General features: G+C 45.8%; 1 protein-coding gene across 1 annotated transcript in view; it reads left to right on the top strand.

Moving 5' to 3' along the window:
• LPGAT1 (lysophosphatidylglycerol acyltransferase 1) overlaps positions 1-27,100 on the top strand; it is a 784,790-nt gene that overhangs the window by 480,505 nt on the left and 277,185 nt on the right. Inside the window, exon 5 of the mRNA XM_069608524.1 lies at positions 26,198-26,471. Within this exon, the coding sequence (XP_069464625.1) occupies positions 26,198-26,471 (274 nt within the window). The remainder of the gene's footprint in view (positions 1-26,197; positions 26,472-27,100) is intronic.

The following is a 27,100-nucleotide window of genomic DNA, read 5'->3' as shown; positions in this document are numbered from 1 at the left end:
CTCTCTCCTGGATAGCAGGCACAAATCTTGCAACCAATCCTCAGTATTCGGAGAAGCATCACTTTTCCAAAATTTTAAAATTTGCTTTTTAGCCAGGAGAAGGGCTCTATATAACCAGAACATTTTGCTGTTAGACAATCCAATACCCAATGGAATCAAACCTAGCACACCAAGGATAGACTCTCTAGGTATAGGTAAGCCCAAGACTAATTCCATCCTCTAGAAAACACTATCCCAAAATATCTGTATTTTTCGACATAACCACAACATATGAAGCGTGCTACCCACCTCTCTATTACAGTTCCAACAGGTGTTTACAGCACTCAACTTGCAAGATTTCATTCTCAACGGTGACCAGTATAGGTAGTGATTAATTCTTTGTTGTGTATACCTCAAATCCAAATCCACCTTATACTTGACAGGACCTGCACACACACGATTCCATTCCAAATCTGATAATGAATAATGCAATAACATTTTAACCACATTTTTTTAGGCTTAAACGCTGTGAAGTGATATTGCCTGCTACACAGGATGATCTCTCTAATAGCCCTGAAGAAGAGCAAAGCGTAATACATGTAGGTTCATTTGTTTTTCTGAACCCATGATGTAGAATAAATCCTAATTCTTATTGCAGCAGCATTAGACTTATTGGAAATACGTATCAAAATAGCAGAGGACACTTAATTGTCCAGGGAGGCCCTCTTAAAGAGCCAAGTGATTTTCACATGTACATTACCAGTATGGAGACGTAGGGGGGAAGCGTCTCATTCAGCTTGGACTAACTGCAGCACCCAACTCAGAAATAACTTCACCATTAGCGTGGATTTATGGACTTTCCCACCTATTGCTTGAACTGTAACTTACACTCACAAATGGCAACACAGCATCAGCATGTAAGTAAATATGTGCAACCTACGTGAACAACAAAACCTGTATATTAAATGTACAATGCAGTTCTAACGAAGGTAAACCTATGCATAAATTAAAATATACACCTCGTATTGCTTAACTTGAAAACATTTAAACAATCACACCTTACATTAAATTACCTCTAAACCTACAATTACTCAATCTCACTAGCTCACAACGTACTCTTATTAGCATCTTCATAGTAATTATATACAATAAACTGCCATTATCATGCCAACTACCAACAAGCACACATACATCTGTATAGAAACTATACACAAAATACTATTCACGCATCAACAAATGCACACAATAACAATCCAAAAAGAGGCGAGTTAAAGTTTCAGCAGTGATTGTTTAAATGTTGACATGTTCGTTTAGTGTTACCTTGATTTCATGTTTCACAATAGTTTGCATTTAACATCGGCATGTCTTTTTATATACTTCATACATCTTTGTATATAGTAACCTTTCTCTGGTGATAATGTGTTCCTCCCACTGACCCAGATAGACGTGCTCTGGGTTAGCAGTTTTCTCAGCGAGTTCTTGGAAGTCCGCATCACTTCCTCTCCATATGCCCGCTGGCATCGATGAGTGTGCAAACAAGCTGGCTTCCTTTCCATGGAAACGAAATGAACGACTCCTCTAACTTGGAATGCTGGCCACTAGTGAGTGAGTCTTCCGTATGCAGGGGCATGCTCTGTATCGCTTCCACAGTTGTTGTTCTCAGAAGCGTAATGGTTTTAGCTTTGTTTTTCAGCATGGCGCCTATTTTGTTGATTGGCTGTCTGTTGGTTACTGGTTTGCTTCCAGGAGTGGGTTGAGGTTGTAGCCATGTGTGATCGATCTAGTGGTTAGTTTGTTAACCCAGCTGGGACCTGAATGCTTTAAAATCAAGGCACCATGTGAATCTTGATGCCCATGTGTCCTGAGATTGGTTCTTTTTCTTTTTAAATAACCTAAATATTTAAAGCTGGTCTGTAATGTGCAATGTTGGGGAGGATTCCAGTTCTTGGAAGGGTGTAAAGAGACCCTATCCTGAGCAGAACAGGGTATCCACTAAGTTAGATGAAAACGCTTTCAATGGGTAACATAACAGTGCAGTCAGGATTCCTTCTTAGGAGGGTATGGGGTGGTACCAGTACAAGTAGTCCCAAGCACATACAGACAAGAATGATCTATATGTCTGGCCTCGCACTCACAAGTTTGCTCCTTTCTCGATTAGCCATCGATGGAAACACGGTCACCATATCGATTATTTCTTTGCTTGTTTTATTCGTTTCATTCCATGACTGCAAAACAAGCCATACAAAACCACTAACGCGTTTGCCCTAATGACTTCGTCAGAGTTGTTGGTTACCCAGTCTGTCTTTTTATTGTGGCACAGGTACACTCGAATAGTGTGTTTGTGTGGGCACCATCTTGGAATGATGTTGTATTGTATTCCATAGTGGCATTGACTGATTTGATATTATGCTCGCACAAGAATAATTGTTGCTACTCGAGTGCAATGTATAGATAGTCTTGCCAATTGACTTCATACTTAATAATAAAGTGCTTGTGCTGTAAACAGTATTGTCTTAAAAACGTGTATTAAACGGTCCTTTTATTGTGCGGTGCACATTGGCTACATACACGTTTCAAGGCATTATTATATGGTCTCTTACATCTGAAATAGCAACATTGATTTGTATTCACATTGGTTACGTTCAAATTAGCCAACTGCCGCAATGGTAAAAGTTGTCCCAGGGCTTCCCTGAAATACACATTAACCCACATGAGCCGCCGTAGTTAAGGTGAATCGGTCTCCTATCCAAAACCCGAAAACATTAATTGCTAATATCTTTTGACTCGTGCGATGGATTTGGCTGAAATTCTGACGTCATTTAGGGGCGTGACACCCTTACCCTTGACAGCAAAATTTGGGAAAGATGCATTTAAAAATAAGAAAGTTATTAAGAAAACAAAAACAAGGTTGCGGCCTACTTCCCATTAATTTTACCATGGACAATAAAGGTCAATGTCTGCTTTACAACACAGACCAAACTACTGGACGAATTTGGACCAGCTCCAAAACAACTTGGGCAAGAAGCGTTGACTCTCGATCCTTTTGTGGTTTGGGGTTATTCTGTCCAGTAGTTTGTAAAATATTGATGGAAAGGGGGTGTCCCTTCTCCAAAATAGATAGCTGAACCCGAGTGTTTATAAATTAAAGAGCCGCCATCTTTTTTTTTTTCTTTCTTTCTTGATGCAAGAGATAGCCTTGGTTATAACCAAGGGTATTGGAAAATAAAACACAGAAAGGCTTTTGCCTGTCAAAAACATGCAAATGCCATCAGTGTATAGGTGGAGGGTGGATATGGGGCGGCAAGAGGACACCAAGTGAAATGTGGGAGTTTGAGGGGGTCTAGGGACTGAGTTTGTAACACAAAGCTGATCTGTAACCTCGGCTATCGGAAAGAATAGCTGCGAATAGCCGCCATTTCAAAGCAAACTGTGTCACAGAAACAGCAAGAGTTGGCGGAATGGGAGAGGAGAGGAGAGGTGAGTAGGCCTTCAGGGGAGTAGGGGAAGCTGGCACAGATGAGGAGCACTTGGTTGAGGGCCTTTGGTGCGGGGGGAGTGAAGCATTTTTGGGTTTCGCAGTTTTTCACGATAACTGCAGGTATGATGACTGCAGGTAACCGAGGGGGATCTATAGTTCTGTACCCATAGCTATAGAAAAAAGTTGTAAAAAAATAGATATTTTTACATGGGCGGGGGTGGTGAAAAATTGCTGCCCATCCATGCAGTAACCGGAACTGGCCCTGCTTAGCTTCAAAGCGAGGAAGGGGCCGACCCCTCAAGCCATGTTGCATGATAAACGAGCACAAGTTACAGTACCACTTAACATGGCTTGAGGGGGTCTGGCCCCTTTTTTTGATTTAAAGCGAAGCAGGGTCGGTTCTGGTTACTGCATGAATGGGAGACAGTCCACAGTCCCGGGTGCTGTGTGTTTTCTTAGTTTTATTATCTCATAACACACTAAGAAAGCACATGGCATCCACATTCTTTTTTTGAAAACATGCGTCCGGCAGTCCTGCTTCTGAGACCATATTTTGGCCTTTTGCTGAATTTTATTCTGGTATTTGTCGTCTCCCAGTCAAGATAGGGATAATAATGCCTCAATGGTACATGTTTTTGCCTAACCTAGTTGTATAAGGATTTATATATTTGAGTGACACTATGGTATGTGTACTTTTCAAGTTATCTTTATAAAGCAGAGGATTGTTGAAAGCCATACATGGGGGTGAGGAGGGGAAGTTATGAGGGCAAGTAAGTTGTGAGTATTTGTCCAGGATGTGGAAATAGAGTTTGCAATCTGGAACACTGGTGCAGTTATTTTCCACTAATTGTGGCTGCTTTTCAGGGCACATTAAAGGACACATGTGGGTGGATAGTATAACTTTTTTTCCAGAGGGTGGACTCAACCCCTTGTTCTTTTTTTAGCTTGGCAAGCTTTCTCAAGTATTTGGCTACCATGACTTTACTCAGGTCATCATGTTCCCAATGCAGACTCTTACCTACAAGACCACACACACTTGTTTCGTATTGGGATTTTGTTTCCAGTGAATATTTCACTACATATTGCAGGGATTTAAAAGGTGAACACCTTTTATACGTTGCCAGCAAATTTATTGGAACATTTTCTCTCTGGTTATTTTTCTGGTGTACACTTTCTTCTAAGGGGAAGGTCAATTGAACTACATTTGTATATTTCACTTTAAGATATATGTTCACTTACTGTGCGAATATTCCTGGGTGCCAGCTTTTGATTTTCGCTTCTGGCTAGTCATTCGGAAACCAGAGAACCAACCATAGATTCCTATGGGTGTGCAGAATCGAATTGTTATGGTTGTTCTAGTTTTCCCTTCTGTCCTCTTGATAGCTCCCAAAGAAATGAGCGCCAATACCTAAGGCTAAGACCTAAATGGTGTCCAAAAAAGTACTATATGCAGTTGGCACCAAGAAATTACATGTGAATCTAAACATGCACAACCAATATTGTATCTATGCAAGCTAATATTTCTGGCGGCAAGCTAATATTTCTGGCTGGAAACCATGTGTGTATCTAGCATTCCAGCACTCTGACCTCCCCCCCATACATCATTGTCCCTACTTTTGATGATCTACATTAATTTCAGCATCAAATGTTTGATCTCAACCTTGCAATCAAATCTTGCGTAATCAAGGTCTTTATTTTCAACTTTAGTTTAATCATATTTTGTATTGTATAATTGTTTCTGAGGCTTGTGGATCTACTTATAATAACATGCTTTGCTTAGGCCGACATCTAGTGGTAGCAGCAGAGTGTTCATGAGCTTTTCGAAGTTCGAAAAGGGACGTTGACAGGGTGTGTTCTATCGCTAGTGTGAATTCCACTGTACCCATGATCCCTCACGCGTCAAGGTCCCTCATATTGTCATGGCCACAGGCTCCAGAACACAAAAACCACATCATCTAGTGATGGGGGCAATGGGTCACTTAACTCACTTATGTCCCTTTGGGACCATAAACACAGGGGCCCTGGCTGGACTCAGTCCTGGCACCTTTGGCGCCAGGCTCATATAGAGATCTGAGCAGGAACACTTTATTTCAGTGCAGCAGTGCTTTTACTTTATTTCAGTGCAGGAGTGCTTTTATTTTAAAGAACTTTGCAGGAGAGGAAAGCCTTTATTCCAGAGAACATCCTCATGTGCTGACTCATTGGGTGTGGCTCCCTAGGCCTGGTCTTTGTGCTGATTCATCGGGTGTGGCAGGCAGGCTGAACCTGGTGGGCATGGCTTCAGAAGCTCAGCTATATAAGCTGCTCCATCCTTAAGGCTCGTGCTTCACGTTACTGTGCACGTGCGTGCAACATGAAACTCACCGCAGCTTGGACCAGTTTACTTACCTTTGAAACCATGCGTTCTCCTGCATATTCACCTCCAGGAAACCGGTGCTTCATCGCTTCATCTGCAGAATCATCTCCCGACATCCAGTGATCTTGACCCCGACGCCGCAGCACCGCACTACGCATCCACAAACGCGTACCCTGTGAAGAAGAAGAAAGACCAGGTTAGAACATCCGTCCTAGGGCCGCACCACATTTGAACCCTGCGCGCACCCTAGTTAACTTATCAGCTACTGTACAACGGCAGCTTCGTTACTCATTCCCCCCGGCTGCCGCCTCGAGCTCCGCAGCTTCTGCCGGGCCTGCAACATCACCTGCAAGGGAAGAAAGCAAAAGAGCAAACCTCAAAAGTGGAACGGACAGCAATACAAGACAAAAAACTTTACAATACAACAAAAACAGACGAGGAAAGACAAAGGCAAACAGGAACACTTAACTGAAGTATAGTGGCTTAGTCGCAGCAGGACTGGACTACCTTGTGCAAGGGACCAGTGAAGGAACACGGTCCAGATCGTACAAGTGCCCCTACCAGAAGCAGCAGGACGGAGTGCTAGCCAAAACTAATCAACAGGTGAGCTTTCCAGGGACAGCACATCCCACGGATACCACGGTTTGGGAGAAGGGGTCTGGAAGGTGTTAGGGAGAATTCTCTTATAAGGCTAATTTCCCAAACCTAGTGAGTCCCCCAGCAGCTTTGCTGGATTTTTGGGGTTTGTTTTTTTTCTCCTGCTAAGAGTGAGACTCTTTTACTCCCACTCTTAGGCATGATTTGAGATATGTCTCTGACTATTTGTGTGATTTTGGGCTATGGGGTCTTTTACTCCATAGGGTATCATCTAATTTTTGTGTATGTTACACAGCACTCTCAGTGCAGTAACACAGGGGTGTCATAGTGACCCCCAAACATAGACTCCATACCCTGGGACTGACTACTGTCTCCTAGGGCATGTAAAGTCACCATTGACTTTACTAGTCCGAAATTGTGAACAGAACCAGTACAAAACATCATATTGTGGAAGTACTGGAAGGGGTTAATTATATTGCCCCTTGGTCTGTTTTCAAGGGGGCACTGTCCAGTCCCCCCTTGTCGAGTTTCTGGCTGGTGGTAGTGGTTACCACGCAGAATATTCCACTGGAATATTTCCTATGGGATTTTCCCATTGATTTTAAACGCACCACTTTTTGGTGCAATGTTAAAGATACCGCTGTTTTATTTATTTAATATTAAATTCACGGTTGGGTCTTTTTGCCAGAACTCTTTTTTCTAAAATGGCATTCGTGTCCGTCTCTGTAACTCTGACCAAGGTCGAGCCCTTTGTTCCACTTTTTGGCAGGCTTCTCCACAGAAGCCCTCCAAATGGTGCCACTCCGTCTGGGTTCCACAGGATGTGTGGGGAGGGGAATTGGCACCCTGGACTGCGTTGCCTTAGCAACTCAAGTCGCACTCTATTCTGATTGGCCCAGTGGTGAGCCGCCCGGCTCACCACTTAGTATGTTTGAGTGACAGCTAGGCTGTTGAATGGGGGTTTTTCTGCATAAAAGCAGGGATTTTGGGACTGGAACTTCAGAAGTCGCCACAGGACCTAAGAAATCTGAAGAGGGAAGAAGCTGAGCCATCTGCAACGACGACACCACCGGTGGAGCCCTGATGCAACGTCCTCACCACTTTCCCGATGACAAGAGGAGATCTTCTGCTGGAAGAGTCTTCTCCCTCTGAGCTGGTGGGATCAACCAGTTCGCCCCTTTTGCCTTCCAAAGACATCTCTTGGTCGACTCGCCCGTCCCAAGCACCCCGGCGACTGGATAGCCAAGCTTCACCACTTTGACAGCGAATAAATGGAACGCACCTTTTACCGACAAACTCCGCGGCTGGTCTCTTCCCTGGGCAGTGCAACGACTACAAGGTTCCTCCTCGACGAGATCTTCTCTTCCCCTGGTCGAATCTACGACTTGCATCCACTGCCAGGAACAACTGCCGCCGCTGGTGCTTCCTCTCTCCTTAAGGTACTGTGTTCCGCCTGGCCTTCCTTTCTTCGGATTGCTAAAGGTGACCATTAAATCCTTGGCTTTCCAGCTGGGTTGGCCCCAGACCTAACCTTACTTCTTGAACCACCCCAACCTCTTTTGAACACTCTGCAAAGACTTTTAGTGCATTTTAAACCGTGTGATCCTGGACACATTTCGCTTTGCTCCATTTATAGTGGGCCTGGCCTATGAACGTTGGCTCTGCAGTGTATACTGCCTTCGCTGACTTGCTTTGAACTTATAAAAGTGTTGGGAACTGTTTTATTTTTATGCTCTGCCTTTTTCTCTCTCTTTAACCTAACTATTGGAGTGCCATCTAGGTTACGCGCTCACATCTGTTTTAACAAATAGTGGTGTTTTAACTCTGACTTGTCTAATAGTTATCAAGGGAGGTGTTTATACTTTATCTGACTGTGTTTGAACTTGCTTTTGATTTAGAGTGCTAGTGTGTTTTTAAAGTGTGTGTTAAATAAATAATTATATACTTTTGATACAAAGCTCTGGTCAGTGTTTGCTTGTTCCACTGTGTTTTTAGCCCTATTGTGTATACTTTATATACTGCCTTACTCTTCTTGAGAGAAGTCTGACTGCTCAGCCACAGCTACCAGGTAAATCTGGGTGGTACAGACTGCTACCAATTGGGTTTACTGCTTACTCCTGTAGTCTTAATCTTTTTGCAGTGGTCCGCAAGGGAACTGCACAGGATTCTGCCTAACAGAAGGGGATCAGGCCCACAAGCTGGCATACTCACGCCCCCTAGTCTCCACACAGGAGTAGTCCCGAGCAGCATCACCTATTACCACCAGTCACCACATAAGTGCAAAGGGCAAAGTCGGACCCGAGCGACCTCACCCCCGGGAGGGCTGTAACCGTGCCCCAATGCCTCTGCAGAGACCAGGTGAGCGTAACAATTATCGCCGATGGTCGTTATATCGCATAGATCTGTAGCAAAGCTACTTTAGAGTTAATCACCTCTTTATTCTCATTCAGCGGTTACTATTCAACGCAACCTCTTGACGGCTGACCTTCGGAGACCGAAACAGAATTTTTTTCTCCCAACAGGTTTTGGCCTACACCTGACTTCGGCCTACCAGTAGGGAGAGTTGGGGACGGGTGGGGGCTGATCCTTTCTATCTAGAGAATGCCTACCTCCATTCCGTTTGTACTGCTCTTGTTTCGCTGCCTTTTTTTTCCACTTTCCACCATGGAGCGCACTCTGTTTAAAATGTGTCCAAAGTGCAATTGAATGTTTCTGTGGAAGGACACCCATAGTGTGCAACCACTACTTGCCCTTGATTGCCTAGAGTTCCGTTGCACATCTTGCAAGCTCTTAGACCCCAAACACTTAGAGCGCCGAACAAAGCGGTGGGCTGCACACGTCATGATGGCAGAGTCAGAAACTGCTGCAGGGCTCCGAGTCGGATCCGGAAGGCCATGGCAACGGAGGCTCTGATTCGGAGCCCGAAAACACCACAAGGGAACCATCTGGCTCCCACGCGCCTGTCCTCGGGCCCGAAAGGCAGTCCCAGCGCGCTACTATGGGGAGAGTCTCTAGTGACTATGGTGCACACGCACGCATGCATAAAACCAAGCACATACCCCAAGGCCGCACCTCAACGGAAGCATCGAAGGAAGGATGCACGCCGGCGAGAGGCACATCTCAGCCTACCAATCCACCGCCAAAGAAGCCCACTGTAGTTCTGCAACTGCTTTTACCACAAGGCGATAAGGAGAAAATACTGGCAGCAGGCATGCCCAAACCTCATTCGCTGGATCCGGTGGAGATGCCGAAACATCAGTTAAAAAAAACACAAAACGCACGTTTTGATGGAAAAGCACCACACCAAGCCTCATACCCATAGCATACATGCACCTGGTGCCTCTGAAGACTATCAAGAGGCCAATTCTCTTTCTTAATTTCTGCAGAAAAAACGTTAAAAGAAGAAAACAGTATATACTCCTAGAGATGATCCAGACACAGTTGTGTTCCCTTTGGCTGATACACCAAGAACTGGAACATGGACAAAAGAGATTTGAAGAAACTATGGATAAGGTTTTATCATATGTTGATTTCATGAATAAGTTCCCTATCCGATAATGGACCTTAGATCTGGACATTTCTCAACCCCAGATGCCTAGTCAGCCTCAGCACCTTCCATTGCCCACTCCTAACCCCACCGTCACGTCCATAGGCGTTTTTCAGGGATCTCAGCACAGAAACATCCAATCTGACTAGGCAGACCAAGACATCTGGTATGTTGACCAGGATGACCCCAATCAGGTTCCTAATGAAGCTTACTTATAAAATCAAGAGGACCCCAATGTCACTATTATCGACCCCACCGATGTCACAGCAGTTGAGTGGTCATACCTCTCTGGTTACTGACAAGCTACTGTATAATGACCTGCGTAAAAAAGCTGCTCACCACTTCAGCATACAGAGAGAGCCCCTGAAGGAACTGATTTTGTTGATCAAAAGCCCATACTTGAGTCCATCAAGAAGAGAATGGCTACATCTGTCGACTCCTTCCGTCACTAGAGCAGTGAACCCAAAAGTGGAAAAAAACTTAATCTTTAAACCTTTGCCATCTTATTCTCTGTATATCATAGAACATGTAAAACCAGATTCCCTTGTGGTCACAACTACTGGGAAGAGAGCTGGTGTTCCACAGAGTTACCCCCAAGCAAGGAGTGTGAACGGCTTTATACATTGGGCAAGCACATTACCACTTCTGGCACCTATATGACCAGGACTGCAAACACTACGTTCCTCGCCAGCTACAACAGCACCCAGTGGGATGAAGTGATCAAGAGCCTAGATTCCGTGCCTGAACTTGCAAGATCACGCTTTCTTGGTGTCCACAAAGGGCAAGCGAGTGTCTCAAAATATTCTTAAGAATGCCCTCGACTCGTCGGACACCTCTGTAAGAGTTATCACAGAAGGTACATTCCTCAAGAGATACTAGTGACTCTGGGACTCTGGATTTAAGCCTGAGACGCAGGTGGCCCTAATCAGTATTCCCATTGAAGAGGCAGTCGTTTCCGGGGAGGCTATTTATGAACAGCTGGAAACAACTAAAAGGGAGCACAAAACTGAAAACACTGGGGCAGATTACAAACTACAAGGCAGATCTTTCATGCACAAGCTTTTAGCAGGTTTACTCAATCAGAATCTTGAGCATCTGGTTCCTCTTTTTACAGCCCCCAGTCTCAATCTACCGCATGCTAATATCAACAAAGGGGGTTTCGCTGTGAAAAGGGATGAGACAGGGTTGCATCCTCTAGAGGCACAGCAACCTCTACCACCATATGATGAGCCGTTTAACGTTTCCTCCCATGCATCCTCAGGGGCCACATAAACTCTTCACCCAGCAATGGGAGAGAATAACATCAGATCACTAGGTACTCGACACAGTGGCAAAAGGATACACTATAGAGTTCTTGGAAATACCACGTCATCATCCTCCTCGTGCGAGAAAAATGTCAAAAAAGGAGCAATACAGAGGGTGCCATTTCTAGAGGAACATCAAGGTATTGATTCAATGTACTTCCCTGTTCCAAAAAAGATCTAAATGCACCCAATGCTGGACCTGCACCCTGCAAAAAACACATGTCCAGCCTCAAAAATTCAGGATGACAAAGTGGCAGGAAGTCATCGCACTACTAAAACAAGGGTATTACATGGCAACATTGGACATGAAAGATGCATATTTCAATGTTGCCAGCGCACAAATACCTAAGATTCAAATTACGAGACAAGCCCTACCAATTAAAAGTGCTACCATTCGGCATTGCGTCAGGCCCCAAGGTGTTTACAAAGGTCCTAGCCATGGTGGCCGCCCACTTGCGAAGGCAGTCCATTCCAGTGTACCCTTACTTGGACGACCAGCTAATTACTGGAGACATGCCTCAAAGGTGCCTACAGAACACAATCAACCTGTTCCAATTAGGCTTCTCCATAAACAAAAAGAAGTCCAGTCTAGTGCCAAGCCAAGTAAAAAAGTTTTTAGGGGCACTAATCAAGACAGACTGTCTAGTGTTCTCTGACGAAAGGATCCAAAACATGCTGTTCCAAAAGCCTCCGTGTATAGCTGGTTGTCACGTGACAGTATGAAAGGCAATCTGCCTGCTAGGAATGATGGCTTCTTGCATCTACTTAGTGTCACACGCCAGACTGAGTATGCGTCCAATGCAAGAGTGATTTAGCAAAACAGTGGTCGCAAGCAGTATGTGGGACGATCTATTGGTGGTTTTCGTAACCTCTGGTTCAATCGCTACAGTGGTGGTCCAGAGACAACCTGTTAAAGGGGAAAATCTTTCAGCACCCCAGCAATCAAAGCCACTCTTATAACCAATGCATCAATGACAGGGTGGGGCGCTCACTTCCTCCATCACACTGCTCATGGGGTATGGACACAAGCATTGCCCAAAAAACAGATCAACCTTCTGGAACTGCTAGCAGTCCTCGATGCGCTCAAATATTCAGGACTCAGTCAGTTGCATATCCACCACAGAAACAAGTCTCCAAATGCTTTCCTACCAGGCTGAATCACTTAGAAAAAATGTAAAACTGGAGAAACAACCTCCCGACAAACTGTCTTACTGTATGCAACCGTAGCACTACAGAGCAGAAACTATCATGGTAAAAGAAGGCCCACACCTCACTTTCTATTGAATCAGTGTTACACGGTCAGAAGGCAGTTTCTAAAATGGAAGAATTACAGAACCTGCAGCCTGTAACACTACTCCAACACCTATCATAACATTAACATTTAGAGAATAGCTCTAACATTTAAATTGAATTGTGTGCTATTTTAGGCTTTTTTTATTAATGGTACAGTTTTCTTAGGCATTTTAGAAATATCTTCTAAATCCGAATTTGAAATCTGTTTGTGGGGGCATTTTGCTGCACATGTGGATCACTTACTTTAGAGTGTAACACTTTGTATGAACTTGCAGCTGTAGGAGCAAAGCTCACAGTTGATAGCTGGTTCTCGTTCCGATTTTGGTTTCATACTACATCTCCCACCAGCCTTGTAGTTTTAGCTAATTAGGCGCGGGAGCAAGAAGCAAATCTGTGCCAGTCCGCGCCTCAGAATTTGGCATTGGTCACAGACGCTAGCTGTTCCAGTTTACAGCCAACAGTTTACTTGGTGGATCTTATCAGGTATGGAGCCTAATACCTCTGCCCCCCCCCCATCTCCTCCCCCTGTACACTATGGACTACAACAAATAGACAATGAGCTAATAGGTGCAGAAACACCTAAGTAAGAGGTGATATTAATGGAGGATGACTGTCTGCCTACCAAACTTGGGGCATTATATCCTGTATCGGGGCACAAATCCTCACGCATATTTACTTGTGGTAGCGTTATTAACACCCCCAATGGTGCTTTTTTAAAAATCTTATGTTGACTCATAAATGCATGTATGGTTTCGCGCTAAGTTACCTACAAGACTGCCACGAGATCTGGTAATACCTACCGCCTTGTTTGTCTGAAAGTTAAAAGAACGCGCAACAAGGTCCAGTCTTTCTCGGTCATCGCTACACTCGCCTGGAATGACCTCCCAGTCGAGATGCATGCGCAGTTTACAGAAAATGGGCAGACTTCTCTGCAAGACATTACTGTTTAATTAGACCCCCTTCCAAATAATGATCTAGACTTGGCTCAGTTGATTCACTATCTATTGCTGCTTGCTTTTCTGTTGTGTCTTATGTTGTTATAATTTTCTTTTTTTTTCCTCTCTCGTGTTCTGTGTGCGTCTTGATGCCTATGGGCTGCAGCACGTTCTAAGCAATAAACATAAACATTAACAAAGCAAGAATGCACAATTAAAGTAATTGGAGGAACTAATACAAATATGAACAGTGAAAGGGTCGGTGACCCAATACTTGGAAAAGGACTGACACAAATGCAACCAGTGGTAAGAAAGGTTCGGTGACACAGTATTTGAAAAGAGGAGTTGATGCCAATAACAACTTTGCTGAAAATGGATCAGTGACCCAATACTGGATTTCTTGAATGAAAGAGTGAGAGAAGAAACATAATTGATATCTTGGCAGGAGAGTAAACCATGCACTGTGCCAGTCTGGGACCCATACCCAAAAAACCGAACTATGATATCCTGGCAGGAAATGAAACCGGGAGCAAGAAGAGAAGTAAACCGTGAACCGTGATAATGAATACAAAAGGGAAGACCCACACCCCCTTTTAAGGATCAGTGATAGTCTCAATACCCTGGCAGGAGAGTACACCAGGGGTAAAAAGAGGAACAGTCAAAGGAAAAGGGAAGGACCATATCCCTTTTAAGGTTAATTGAGATACAGAGTGGGATAAACTGAATATTTAAAAGAACTGTGTATTTAAAGTTGACTCCAGGGAAGAGACATCTTCCTGCTTGGACTGTGATACAGTGACATTCAAACTACCAGAAGAATTCTAGGGAAAGGAAAGGCCCCTTTTTTGGTGAAACTTCATTCCTTTGTTTTTGATACCTTAGAACGTTATTTTGAACTCTGAAAGAAAACTACAAGTACCTAGCTACAGAAATTCCCTTTTTTACACCTTGTATGGAGTTTAGTGTGTAGGGTCAGTTTAGGATTTTGGATACAGGACTGAGGACGCTCTTTTGTTTAACATCCTGACACACACGTTCCTTAGTTTTGTTGAGGCAGGGAAACCCCTCTTAGGATTAGGGATAGATGGGATTTCTCCCATCCCCTTATTCTTTTGTTTCAAAAGTTTACTATCAACACCGAACATGCCACTGTGTCAAGAGTCTTACTCTTGATCCCTTACAACATTTAACAAAAGTTGACTAATCAAGACAATATTGAGTAACAAAGTACCAACAGTGCACTACACAACTAGGGAAGTGGCACCTACAGGTTCTTCTAAACAACAATTAACTGCTTTCTGCCCTATTACCACCAAGATTTAAAAAAAATAAACAGTTGAGTTTTCTGTTACAGTGGAGCCCAGCAGACTCTTGAAGATCCTTGCCCCTCCAATTTTTTCAAAACTAACTAAGCATCTGGGATTAGTCCCTCCCGTCCTATGCCCTCTCATAACTTCCATCGAGCAGCTAAAAGCAGCTTTTGTGGAACCTCTCAAAGCCCATGGCTGTCCCAAATGAGCCAGCTAACTAATGTCTAATCGCCAACATACATCCATTAGCAATAGCCTTGCCGTTCATTTGCCAACTACTTTGGGAATATGTTGTTCAACAACCTCCTCCATGAAACACATAAAGGATTAAGGCCAAAGAGAGGAATGGAATACACAGTTTGCTTGATTTGGGAAATGTTAAATGATAACTCTATTATGAATGTATCCTTTGGGTTTTTATCTGCCACATTCGACACAATCGGTCATGAAAGCCTTCTAAAGACTAGATGACATTGGAGTAAAATGAGACTTCCCTACTCTGAATCGCATCCTTCCCGACAAAGAACAAACCTCTCTCATGGCTCCCTTTTTAAGCTTGCTTCCTTGCAACCTGAAGTAGCGTTCCCGTCTCTTGTCTCGTCCCTGTATATTTGAGGACCACACCCTCTTATTTTCTGGATATCCTCAGCAACACACTGTATCATTGTATACAGTTGAAATACGTATAATTAAACAAATGCTTGACCTCCACACATAACTTGCACATGTGGACACGTGGATGATCTGCAACAGAATCGAACGTAACCCAGCCAAAGCAGAACTCCCTATTTGCAGTGCAACATCACCTAACCCCTGTGTCGAATCCCAGGGTATTGTCACTGCTTCCATGGGAGAAGCCCCTTTCCCATGTGGCCAGGGAGGTGAGGCTGCTACCCGATAGTCCCCCTTGGGGTGGTACTCGGCGGGTGGATCTTATGGGGAGGGAAGTTCTCCATGGGACCAGTGAAAATTATTTGGGAGAACACGGTATTCCCACACCTTCATTTCAACCCTGTCCTTCCTTTCCCACTCGAGACCCTGTGGTTCCCCACACCTCTATGTATCTCTGCAGAATAGAGGATTCCATTCAAATAGAATATACTGGGATGAGGAAGAGGGAGGCGTACGAAGATCAAGCAAGGATGCAAAAGTCCACCATGTAACCAACACAAGCAGTGCAGTCTGCTGAAGACTGCTTTGGTGATTGAAAGTGGGGAAAACTGTCTGACGAGAAACCAGCCCAGCTACAGAGCCACTGAGCAAGCCAGCACTGGAGAAGCAAGGCACCATGCGTTGGTTCCTTGGCCAGAGAGCCACCAAGAAGGGAACGAAATGCCATCAAGAAAGCATGACCAGTGACTGGGAGAGAAGAGACCCAACCGGTGAAGCCGAAGTACGGAAGAGACGCGCAGCAGGGTTTGCAAGAGAAAGCATACTGCTGTGCAGCTCCCGGGGAGGGAACGCCAACTGCAGAACACTGATCCCAGCAGTGAAGAAGTCCTGCGCTACTCCCCGGACAGAGCGAAGACCGCAACAGCATTTCCCAAAGGAAGGCAAAGGGTCAAGCCAGCTGGTGGGAAGCATAGGGCACATAAGCTAACCAGATACACGCCAATATCCTGGGAGACAGAAAAGGATAATGAACAAAGGAGTACAAAAGCTGTACTCCTGCGCCCCGTCAGCTTTCCTCCATAGTTGTGGACATTGCGTCCATCGGAACGGGACCGAGCACTTTTAAGCATAAAACATGGGGCTGCAGCCTCGTCTTCCTGAGCTCCGCATCGCCCTTCAGTCATTGTCTCTGTGTGGTCAGGGTCGGATACAATTGCATTTTAGGGAATGTTTTCTTTTTGTTCCCTTGTCCTTCATATTCCTGCTCTAGGTTCCACGTCTTCTTTCTTCAGTCTATGCTGAGCTGATCCCCATTTTCTCTGTCTGGAGTTGTGCTTGGGCCTGGAGCATGGGTGGGATACTTGCTTCTACTGCGACTCCCTCTCTTTCTGGGCACTCGAGCATCAACTTGTCTGGTGGGAGGAGGTGTTCCAGCGGATTCCTCCTCCACATTTACAGCAGTTCATTGAAGAAAAAAGGAAGAGGCCAGTAAGTTCCTTCCTTTTCAGGGCACCTCAGCCTGTGGACTCCTACCCACGGTCTTCTGGTTCCAGTAGGGGCCCAAGTGGCTCTGGTACCAGGGTTCTCCATGAGGTGTCCTGAAAGGGATCTAACCTGGACTCCGGAGTTTCCTTTGTGGTTCCCTATAAGGGGGTTACCAGGACTGGATCTTCATCTGAGGTTCATCTGAGGTTCTCCATCTGGGGGCTAAGGTTAAGTACTTCTGGGGCTTTTTTCACCGGGGTAGTTCCTGAGTATTCCAAATCTGAATCTTAGTGTGTGCCAAGACTCGTCTCAAGGTTCCTGTTAAAGCGACTAAATGCACCGGGGTAACCCCTGAGGATCCCCAACTCAGGGCTATATCGAAGACCGGCAAGAACGAGGGGCCTACTGGGGCCTTCCCACACACAAGCCTGTGGTTGAACTGATCCTGCTGAGGGGGCAAAGAAGGCAGTTAAACACCCTAAGTCTTCAAGTACCGGCGCCGATGAGTTCCCCTCACTGAGGACTAATTCTCCAGCAGACTCGAAGGGGTCACAGAACCGCTCTAGATCTGCTAGCACCAGCTCTGCCGAGGTTACCTGTCACAGGGCTAACATGGAACATGGGTCCCCTGGGACCCCCGGCTGACAACGGCCTCACTGACTCCTGTGACACAATTCACCTCAGGCAGTAACAAAATGGTGGTTCAACTGTGCGGTGGCCATTTTGACTACCTCTCATAGCAATGTTCTCAATGGCTGATTTCGAGGGGCCAGTTTTTTGGGGTGGAGCAGCATTTTCCGCGTAATCTAGATAAGAATCCGTTCCGCCCTCCGATGGATTGGCATGCTCGTTTTCTGATGCCACAATCTCGCTCTCTCCTACATCCGCTCCCTTGGTTTACGTGAATCCAATTGGCGGAGGCCCTTCCTGCCAACCATCCTCATTGCAATCCTGGGGGTATGCCCCTTCCGAGCGGCATCTAGCCACTCCAGTTCGTAGGCCTTCTCCTGAGGATGCATTTTGGCAAGCTTCAGACGCTTATGCACTCTGATCGAATGAAGGCATACTGTAAGGATTTTTTCAAAGAAATGTATCCAAAGCCACCTGAACTGCGCCCTGCTCCGGTTACTCCTTCGCAGGTCTCGGTAGTGTCACCTCCTCCCCCACTTCCATTTGGGCCGTCGCCTCCACTTTTACCTGGGCTAAACCTCCCATTGCAGAGTCTAGTCTTCCCACAGGGTCGGAGATGCCACATGCTGGGATCATGATTCTGTTCCCGCCGCACTGGATGAAGATCAAGCGGATCAGGATAGCAACGACCCAGTCTGCTCTATTAGAGCCTTTCACGACCGGCTAGTAAATATGATGATGTTGCTAGACATTCCAATACTCGAGCCTCCGGCTAGCGCACCAGCCTATTCCTTCAAAAGGATGTCCTGGCCAAAGCCTGCAAGGTCTGGGAAAAACCTCATTCCGGGCAGCACCTAAACAAGAAAATTAACGCTTGCTACAGGCTACACGCATCTGAAGACCTATCGTCGACTGCATGTCCACTCCCCTCATCGACGGTGGTGGCAGCAGCTTCGCTCCAGTCTAGGCCGTCCGCCACTGCAGCATCTCAAGTCCTTTCCAAGGAGGACAAGCTTCTTCACATCATTGGGGAAAACGTATTTTCCAATTCGGTCATCCAGCTACGTCGGGCGAATACCGAGGTCATCCTGGCGGCTGCTAGTCTCAAATTGTGGAAGGAGGTTTCCAAGTTTCAGGAATGTATTCATCCTGACAAGCTCAAAGACTTTGAAGGCAGCTTAGACCTCTCCCGCCAAGCGTGGCTGCATGCTACGAAGTTCTCGAAGGAGGTTCAGGGCAAAATACTTGATTTTCCCTTCGAAGGTAAGGAACCGTTCGACTCCTCCACTGATGAGCAACTCGCCAAAACCAAGGCAAGCACGCAAACAGATAAGTTATTGTCAGTCATAGCCAAAACCCCAGCTAAGGCAGCTTATACTCTGAAGTCGGTGTGTCAAGCAAGGTCCTTCTTTGGTTTGTGAGGATTCCAGGACCGCAGTGCGTGCCCGGCAGATGGTCTCGCTGGTGGCCCTCGCCACAAGCGGCAACGGCAGGGTAGCCGGTTTTTCTCTCCGTCAGTAGCCTCCTCTTCAGCAATGGGTAGTCTCTCTGCTGATAAACCATCTAAATGATGTTTTACATCGGTCGCACGAGACTCCGGTGGGAGGACGAATATCGTCTCATCTGGAGGCGTGGCAGACCATCACAGAAGACCAATGGGTTTTGTCTGTCGCCCGGGTAGACTTCCACTTGCCCTTCCTCCCCACCCCATCCTCTCACCCTCCTCTTCTGCAGACTGGGTCGCTCTCCCTCGGAGCCAAGGTACAAAAACTTCTAGACCTCACAGCAGTGAAGCCTGTTCCCTTGCAGGAGCGAGGGTAGGGCTATTACTTCCATCTGTTTACATTGCCAAAACCCAACCAGGCTGGCCTGCACACTATCCTCGACCTCTCCAATTTCAATCTATTCCTGCCCCAAGAAAAATTCAAGATGATTATGCCCAGCCAGATAAAGTCCTCTCTCCGGAAGGGCTCTTGGCTCAGCGTGGTAGACCTTCAGGACGCCTACATACATATACTGATCTGGAGCCCGAATCGGAATTATCTGCGGTTCTCTGTAGGAATGGAACACTTGCAGTATCGAGTGCTACCGTTTGGTCTCAGCTGGGCGCTGCGTGTCTTTACAAAGATGATGGCGGTCATTGCAGCATTCCTGAAGGGAATTCATGTATATCCATACTTGGACGATTTGCTCCTGCACAGTCCTTGCCCACAAGCGGCAACAGTCGATCTTCAGTCACTCCTCTAGCTCCTGTTCCATCTCGGGCTGACGGTGAACTGGTCGAAATTGTCTGATGGTTGCTCAAGACCTGATCTTTCTAGGTTTCTGTTGGCATACTGTCAGTACCAGAGTGTTCCTGATGGAGGACAGGATTGCAGACCTTTCAACCACGTATCGGCTCTTCCTGCAGTCCTCCCACATGTCGGCCTGGTGCTTCCAGATGGCTTCTTGCGTTTTAGTGCAACCTCTTGCACGACTCAAAATGAGGCGCACTGAGCTTGCTCTTCGGGGCTGCTGGTCTCAGGCTTTGGATCCGGACTCCAAGATGATTCCAGTTCCATCCATCCATGACGGCGGATCTTCAATGGTAGTCGTCCGCCAGCAACCTTTCAGTGGGGACCTCCTTCCAGGTGCCCTGCCCACAAGTAACTGTTAGTACATACTCCTCCCTTCTAGGGTGGGGAGCGACACTGCGTCACATCGAAGTGTACGATTTGTGGACGCCCCCAGGATAGTCGGTCACATATCAATTACCTGGAGCTCCTGACAGTTTTTCTGGAGCTCAAGGCTTTTCAACCCTCTATCACCAACAGTGTAGTTCGAATTTGCACGGACAATTCCGGAGCGATGTTCTGCATCAAGAAGCAGAGGGGTCCCAAGGTTTCCTCCTCTGGAGGATTTAGCTATCCAAATCTGGAATTTGGCTATCCAACACGATGTCTGGCTTCAGGCAGTGTACATTCTGGGTCACATGAATGTGGCTGCAGGTTCCCTCAGCTGCCAATATTCAGCGAGTTACGAGTGGGAGATGAACACTGATGTTCCCACCAAGATCTTCCAGCAAGGGGGTTCTCCAGTGATGGACCTCTTTGCAACCTCAACCAACAGGAAACCTCCTCTTTATGCGTCCAGGGACGGTCTTGGAGTGTCTTCCTTGGGGGATGCTCTTGAGATCCCTTGGGACAACATGAAGGCTTATGCCTTCCCTCCTTTGTCGCTGTTCATCGGTCGCTCTGGAAACTCTGAGGTGCTTCCAACTCCACTCTCCTCTTCATAGCTCCTTGTGGCCAGCCAGGTTATGGTTTTTGGACCTGCAGCACCTGTCGCTATGCTCCCCGATCAGGTTGCCACAGATTCTCGACCTTCTTCACCACAGAAATCACCAGTTGTAGCACCGCTCTCCACAATCCTTCAGCTTGGCAGCCGGGTACCTGAGTTCCGATTATTAGCGCTGTTCAACCTCCCTGAGGATAACATGCATGTAATTCAAGCACCACGTAAGCCTCCTACGAGGGCTCAGTACAGGAGCAAATGGCTCCGATTTTGTGATTGGTTTCTAGCTAAACAGTTTGATCCACGACAGGCTTCTATTGACTGTCTTGTCTTTTGTATCAGACCTTGCTGCCTTGGGCATCCATGTCTTATCATGCAGAACATACCTATCCTCCATTGCAGCTCATCTGTCCACAGACAGTTGCTCTTTTTCACTGGCAAGAGACATTTTGCGGGTCTTCATCTTTTTCTGTCGGTTCGGACCCCTCATCCAAAATGGGATCTGAATGTGGTCCTCACTGAGCCTTTTGAACCTATGGCCACTTCTGAGTTCAATTACCTTTCTTAGAAGATGGCTTTCTTGATTGCGGTAACATCTGCGAGAAGGATAAGTGAGCTTCAAGCTTTCACTGTCGAACATCCGTTCCTGACTTTCCACAAGGATAAGGTTGTGCTTCTCACTCACCCTTCTTTCTTCCCAAAGTTGTTTCTGACTTACACTTAAACCAGTCAATTTCTTTACCGGTTTTCTTTCCGAACCCAGTCTCTGATGCCGAGAGGGTATCAACTTAGACATCAGATGAGCTCTGAAGTTTTACCTCGACAGAACAAGCGAACTTAGTTCTTCACAACTCTTTGTTACGTTTGGTGACCCAAAAGGGAAAGCAGCGTCAAAAGCTTCCATCTCTCATTGGATAGCTTTATGCATTTCCGAGGTCTACAAAATTCAAGGCTTTCAGCCCCCAAAGGACATTCATGCACGTCTGGTCCGTGGCAAAGCAGCTGCTGTTGCCCTCCCAAAAAAATGTTCCTTGGGAGTCCATAGCCAGGGCTGCTACGTGGGCTTCCCCTTTGGATTTTTGCTGACATTGTCTTGACCTGGGCTCCCAGCCTGATGCCCAATTTGGCCAGGCAGTTCTTAAGAATTATGTCCAAAATTTCCATCCACCCGTTTTTTCTTTGGTCAGAGCTTGGGAATCTCCCACAAGTCTGGAGGAAAGGGGACACCGTCCCCTCTAATAAATCTCCTCTATAGTTGCTAAATGGTCCTGGACCTGGCGATAGAAAAGCACTGCAGAGCAATGCGCAGGGCAGAGCTCAAGAAGCTGGGGCTGCGGTCAAGTGCGTTGGCCCAGCGTAAAAATAAAAAAATGTTGTTGCTTAAAAGTGCTCCGGTCCCGTCCCGATGGACGGAATGTCCACAAGTATAGAGGAAAGGGGACTATGGACTATAGGAGTAAGGTAGTCGCTATGGTGAGTAACTTTGACAGCACAAACTTTGTAAAACTTCCTATGTGGAACAGTACCTAGCAGGCGAGTACACCAGGTCTGTTCAGTGGGACATTGAGTGAAACTAGGGTAGAGCACCCGCAAACCAGTGTCTGTAACCCATATGAAGAAGTTGAGGGCGATAACGGATGAAATTTAAAAGGTGGAATAAACCTCATCAAATATCCTACGTGACACAGTACCTGGTAGGCGAGTACACCAGGTCTGTTAATTTGGACATTAAGTGAAGCAGGGCTACAAAACCCTCACCGCAACAATCCGGGGTCTCTGAACCAATATGAAGTTGGGCGAGACCCACAAAAGCCAAACACGTTTCAAAGACCCATACAGGACACAAAGTCAAGGGGATGTGACCCATAGCAAGTTGGGGAGATCCCAAGGGAATATAAAAGGGCCTGGGATACACACAGAGGAAACAAAGGTTGAAGAATACGTCGGGGAGGGAGTGATCCCAGAGGGATCTGGGAATCGTGTGAGAATGAGAGGTACACCAGCAGCTAAACAAAGGAGTCGATGCCCTGTTGCCAAAGGAAGAGACACTTATTTGGATTACAAGTTCTACAGTCAAGCCTGGCAGGATAGTGTACCAGACTGGATGCTGCAAGTTTAAGTTGTGGAAAGAAACGAGAGGGAATGGTCTTTTCCACCAGATGCAAGGAAAGTCTATTTTTGTGACGAGCAGTGTTGGAAGTGGGCGGGAGCGGTGCTCCTCTACCTTTTTTTTAATAAAAATAAGAAAGAAAAGTATTTTAAAAAGAGACTGTTCTGCAATGGTTTTGTTTTAAAATAGAAGTGTAGGAAATAGTTGGAATTTGCACTTCAGGCACTGTACTGAACGCTCCCTTCTTAAAAAGCAGGTGTGTTTGTGGGTTTAGATTTGCGTTTGGGTGGGGGTGTGGCAATGGGTTTGTGGGAAGCGGGGGCCGGCCAGCAGGGAACATAGTTCCACTACTTCTTTTCGTACACTTTGACCACTGGTGACAAGAGGGTCTACAGTTAATTCTGGCAGAAGGAACCAGATTAACATTGTTTGTGAACTGAAGAGAAGAGCAAGGGGAAGAGGCTCCCCCTTTATACTTGGAAATTGTGTTTAATAAATCAGTCATTGAATATTCTCAACAAGAACAGAATACTAAATCCAGAATAACAGAAGTCTTCTTTTGTGTTAAGTGGACGTTCTGTTTTCCGTAGTTCATCCAGTGTAAGGGACAGAAATGGGTTTGGACACAGGATGGTCGACAGTTTGTTACAGGACGTCATGACTGAGTCAATAGTGTGTTGGGATAGGGCAACCCCTCATAGTAATAGGGCAAGATAGGTTGTTCCTTTTCTTTACTTTCATAATAAGTCTTTTCCAGCAAACATGCCACCACTGTTTCAGACTCGTACCTCTTCATCCTTACACCCTACAGCAATCCCCTGGTGTCATGCCTGCAGTCGGACTGCTCCCGTCCTTAAGTCTCCTTATTCTCATGGGAGGCGTTTTGCTTACAGGACAACAAAGCCATCCTATTCTAAGTGGAGACTATTTGATGTTTTGCCAGGAAAACGGCGTTTACACTACGCACGCGTTAGAATCACGTGACTAGACTTCCTTCACGTGATAACTCAGTTACGTTTATAAGCAGCGTGTGTGGCCGGGCTCGCTGCATCTGATTGCGTTTCTATGAGGCTAAAGCTCCCGTTATCTGCGTCCTCGCATACTTTTGCATTCCTCCCTTATTGCTGCATTGTGTATTCCACCCGTATGATTCCTTCTTGCTGCCTTCACTCAGGGAAAATACCGGCAGTAGGAATCTCATCAGGATGCGTGTGCAACAGCGGCTGACCATGCAGTCATTTGTAGCAGCGCATGTGTCTTTCACACGTGATGGCTTTCCTGGACTTCAATTGTAGCTGTTAGTGTTTATTTCCTACGTGACAGTTTTCCTGGACTCGTGTATAGCCGCACGTGTCTTCATTACACGTCGGCTTTCCTGGACTTGCTTGGAGGCTTGAGTGGTTCCCAGCTCGACTCCGTTGAGAACTGCATGACGGTTCCCGCATAAACCACGCATCCTTTTCTTATACTGGAACACCAAAGTAGTTTAACCGGACGTCCGTCCATTCTTTATTATTGAAAGACTTTGTTCCAATTATAAGTTATGCTTATAGGTTTATGAGCCAGCCTATTCTGTTCTGAATGTCTATTCCTCAGTACCACTCCTAATATCAAGGGCAAGGATATTCTTCCGTCAAACTCCACATTTGTTGTCTCCAAAATATCACAAGTGCACAAGACTGGTGGATGCTATCCGGGGGTGCACCAACCCGATATCTAGTGTGACCCTCGTGAGGTTTGGGATTAGATCTCATACTAACTTTCCCTCCTTGTCGTTGTTATATTCCTGGATTGCTTGGAGTTTCTGGCAGAACTGGTCATTTTCTTTCTTTCCACGTCAACAGGTTAGTGGTGTTGAACTTTCTTGAATAGGTTAAAGATTCAATAGCGTTACACATACTTTAATTATATTTTATTTTCTCATAGGTTGCCGTATAATTGTTGCTCCACGCCCTTTTCCAGTGATTCCTCTCTCTGGCTGTGAATTCCAGTTAGTGTGAGACATCATTTGGAAGGTCTAAATTGAATTCACTACACTCAAGCCGGTACTGTTTAGTCAAGGATCCGAGAATATCCTCATCACTTCTATCCTTTAAGTGGTCGTAGACCTGTATCCTTTATATGAGCCATAGATACTGTGTGCATGACACCTGGCCACACAGATGTAGTGGCCAAGAACACAGTGCTTCCAATGTGAGTAACCATGGAAAGCAACCGTACATTTTAAATACATTGTAAGGAGCTGCTGCTTATAAATCTGCATCTTGCGATGCATCATGCCCTACCTTATTGTCCTTACAGGACTATGGCAATTGTCAAGTTTGAGAGCCGGGGAGGCTGTTCCAGAGGGAGGCCCCAGCAGAAAAAAAAGATCGACCATCAACTCGCTGTTTGGAGAAGCAACTAACTCTGAGGGAGTTGGAAGCGGATGAGCAAAGAGCTCGAGTAGGAAGACATTTAGAAAGAGAGGGAGTTGAAGGGGGTTGATACCCCAGGCCACAGAAGGCCTTGTGGACAATGCAGAGGGTTTTGAACTTAATCCTCACCACCACTGGGTGCCAGTGCAGAGATTTCAGTCCTGGAGAGAGACGATCCATGCGCTTGGGGCCAAGGACAATTCTCGCAGTCCTGTTTTGGATGAGTAGCAGAGGGTGGAGAGTAGAGGCAGGTAGATTTAGAAAGAGGTTGTTGCAGTAGTCCAGCCTCTAGAGAACCAGAGCACTGGAGACTGTGAGCTTCTGGGGGAAGGAGAGGAAAGGAAGGACATCGGAGGAGGTGCAGCTAGTAGTGTGACTTCTTAGAGACGTCAGAGATGTCGGGAGAGAAGGAAAAGGTGGAGTCGAAGATGACCCTGAGGTTTTTAGCCTTGCAAGTGGAAGCAGGGAGAGGGCCAAGAGAGGCCGGCCAGAGTGACAGGAAAGGAAGGAGCAGATGTGCTGATGAGGAGAATCTGACTGACCGGCATTAAGGCAGAGATCATTGGTGGCACATCACTCCTGGATGGCGGACAGTCAAAGATGAGAGAAGAGGTGGCAGAAGGGAGCCTGAAAATGAGTTGTGTTGTCCGCATAGCACCACATTCAGTAACTCAGTCTAGATGTGTTAAGCCATGGCACAGTTCTGGGGCTGCAAATTGTTCTCCTCAGTTTTGGGCCTCTGGCTTCATGCAGAAATACCCTGTGACTAGCATTCTCCTTATTGTTACTTGCCGTTTATGTTTACATGCATAATTTGCCCATAAACCTACAAAAAATTGCAATATTAACTCACTCTCGCTTCTTTTTCTAGGGCAAAGCTTATCGTGACCAACAACTAATCCTTCTCAAGGACCATCTAGACAAATACTACAGAAGTCGAGATCGAAAATGGATTGTTTTGTTTCCAGAAGGAGGGTTTCTCCGAAAAAGAAGAGAAACAAGTCAGAGATTTGCCAAGAAGAATAACCTGCCATTTATAACACACGTTACTCTTCCGCGACTAGGGGCTACACAAGTAATTTTGAAAACGCTTGTAGCCCAGCAGGAAAACGGAGCTGCATCCTGCATGAGTGATGATCATGCAGGTAAGAATGTTGTTCAAGATTGTACTGTGCATTGCAATTCTTTAGCAAATCTATTCTCTTTAAAGTTCCTAAATGTGTCATTGGAAAACTGAGCTGGTTATCAAAAGTATATTATGCTATGTTGATTATAATCAGTGGCATCCCACTTTGGGTAATGCAATAGCATATCCACACTTAATTTTCCGTTTGTTTAAATTCTTCAAGAAAGAAAAACAAGTTTATGGCCATGGCTAATTCATTCTGTTGGTGGAGTTTGTGGCGAGTCAAAATGAGGACGCAGCCACTCTGAGGACATTTCTAACATGTGTTTATTAGAGAATAATAATAAGGCTTAACTTTCCCTATCGCTATGGGGTATTCCCTACCTATTTTACTAACTAAGGTGCTTGCCAGTCGTCAGTTAAAGTCCAAATGAATGGGTCCGCTATCCAAACTAATGCTAACTTGACCCTACCACTATTTTAACAAATTAAGGGCAGGAGAATGGCTCCCTTTCCAGATGGATGCTTCTCACATTCCTCTTCTTTAATCTGTTGAGTTTCTTGTTAAAGTTCAATTCTCTTGTTACTTTCTGTACCAGTTCCTGTAGTTCTCTTTGCAGACTGTTGGCTTTCCTTTCCTGTTTAATG

This window comes from Ambystoma mexicanum, chromosome 4q, assembly GCF_040938575.1.
Source record: "Ambystoma mexicanum isolate Mex_15411 chromosome 4q, UKY_AmexF1_1, whole genome shotgun sequence".
Classification (NCBI taxonomy): domain Eukaryota; kingdom Metazoa; phylum Chordata; class Amphibia; order Caudata; family Ambystomatidae; genus Ambystoma; species Ambystoma mexicanum.
The sequence above is the reverse complement of the archived record's forward strand: the minus strand, read 5'-3'. Positions and strand labels throughout refer to the sequence as shown.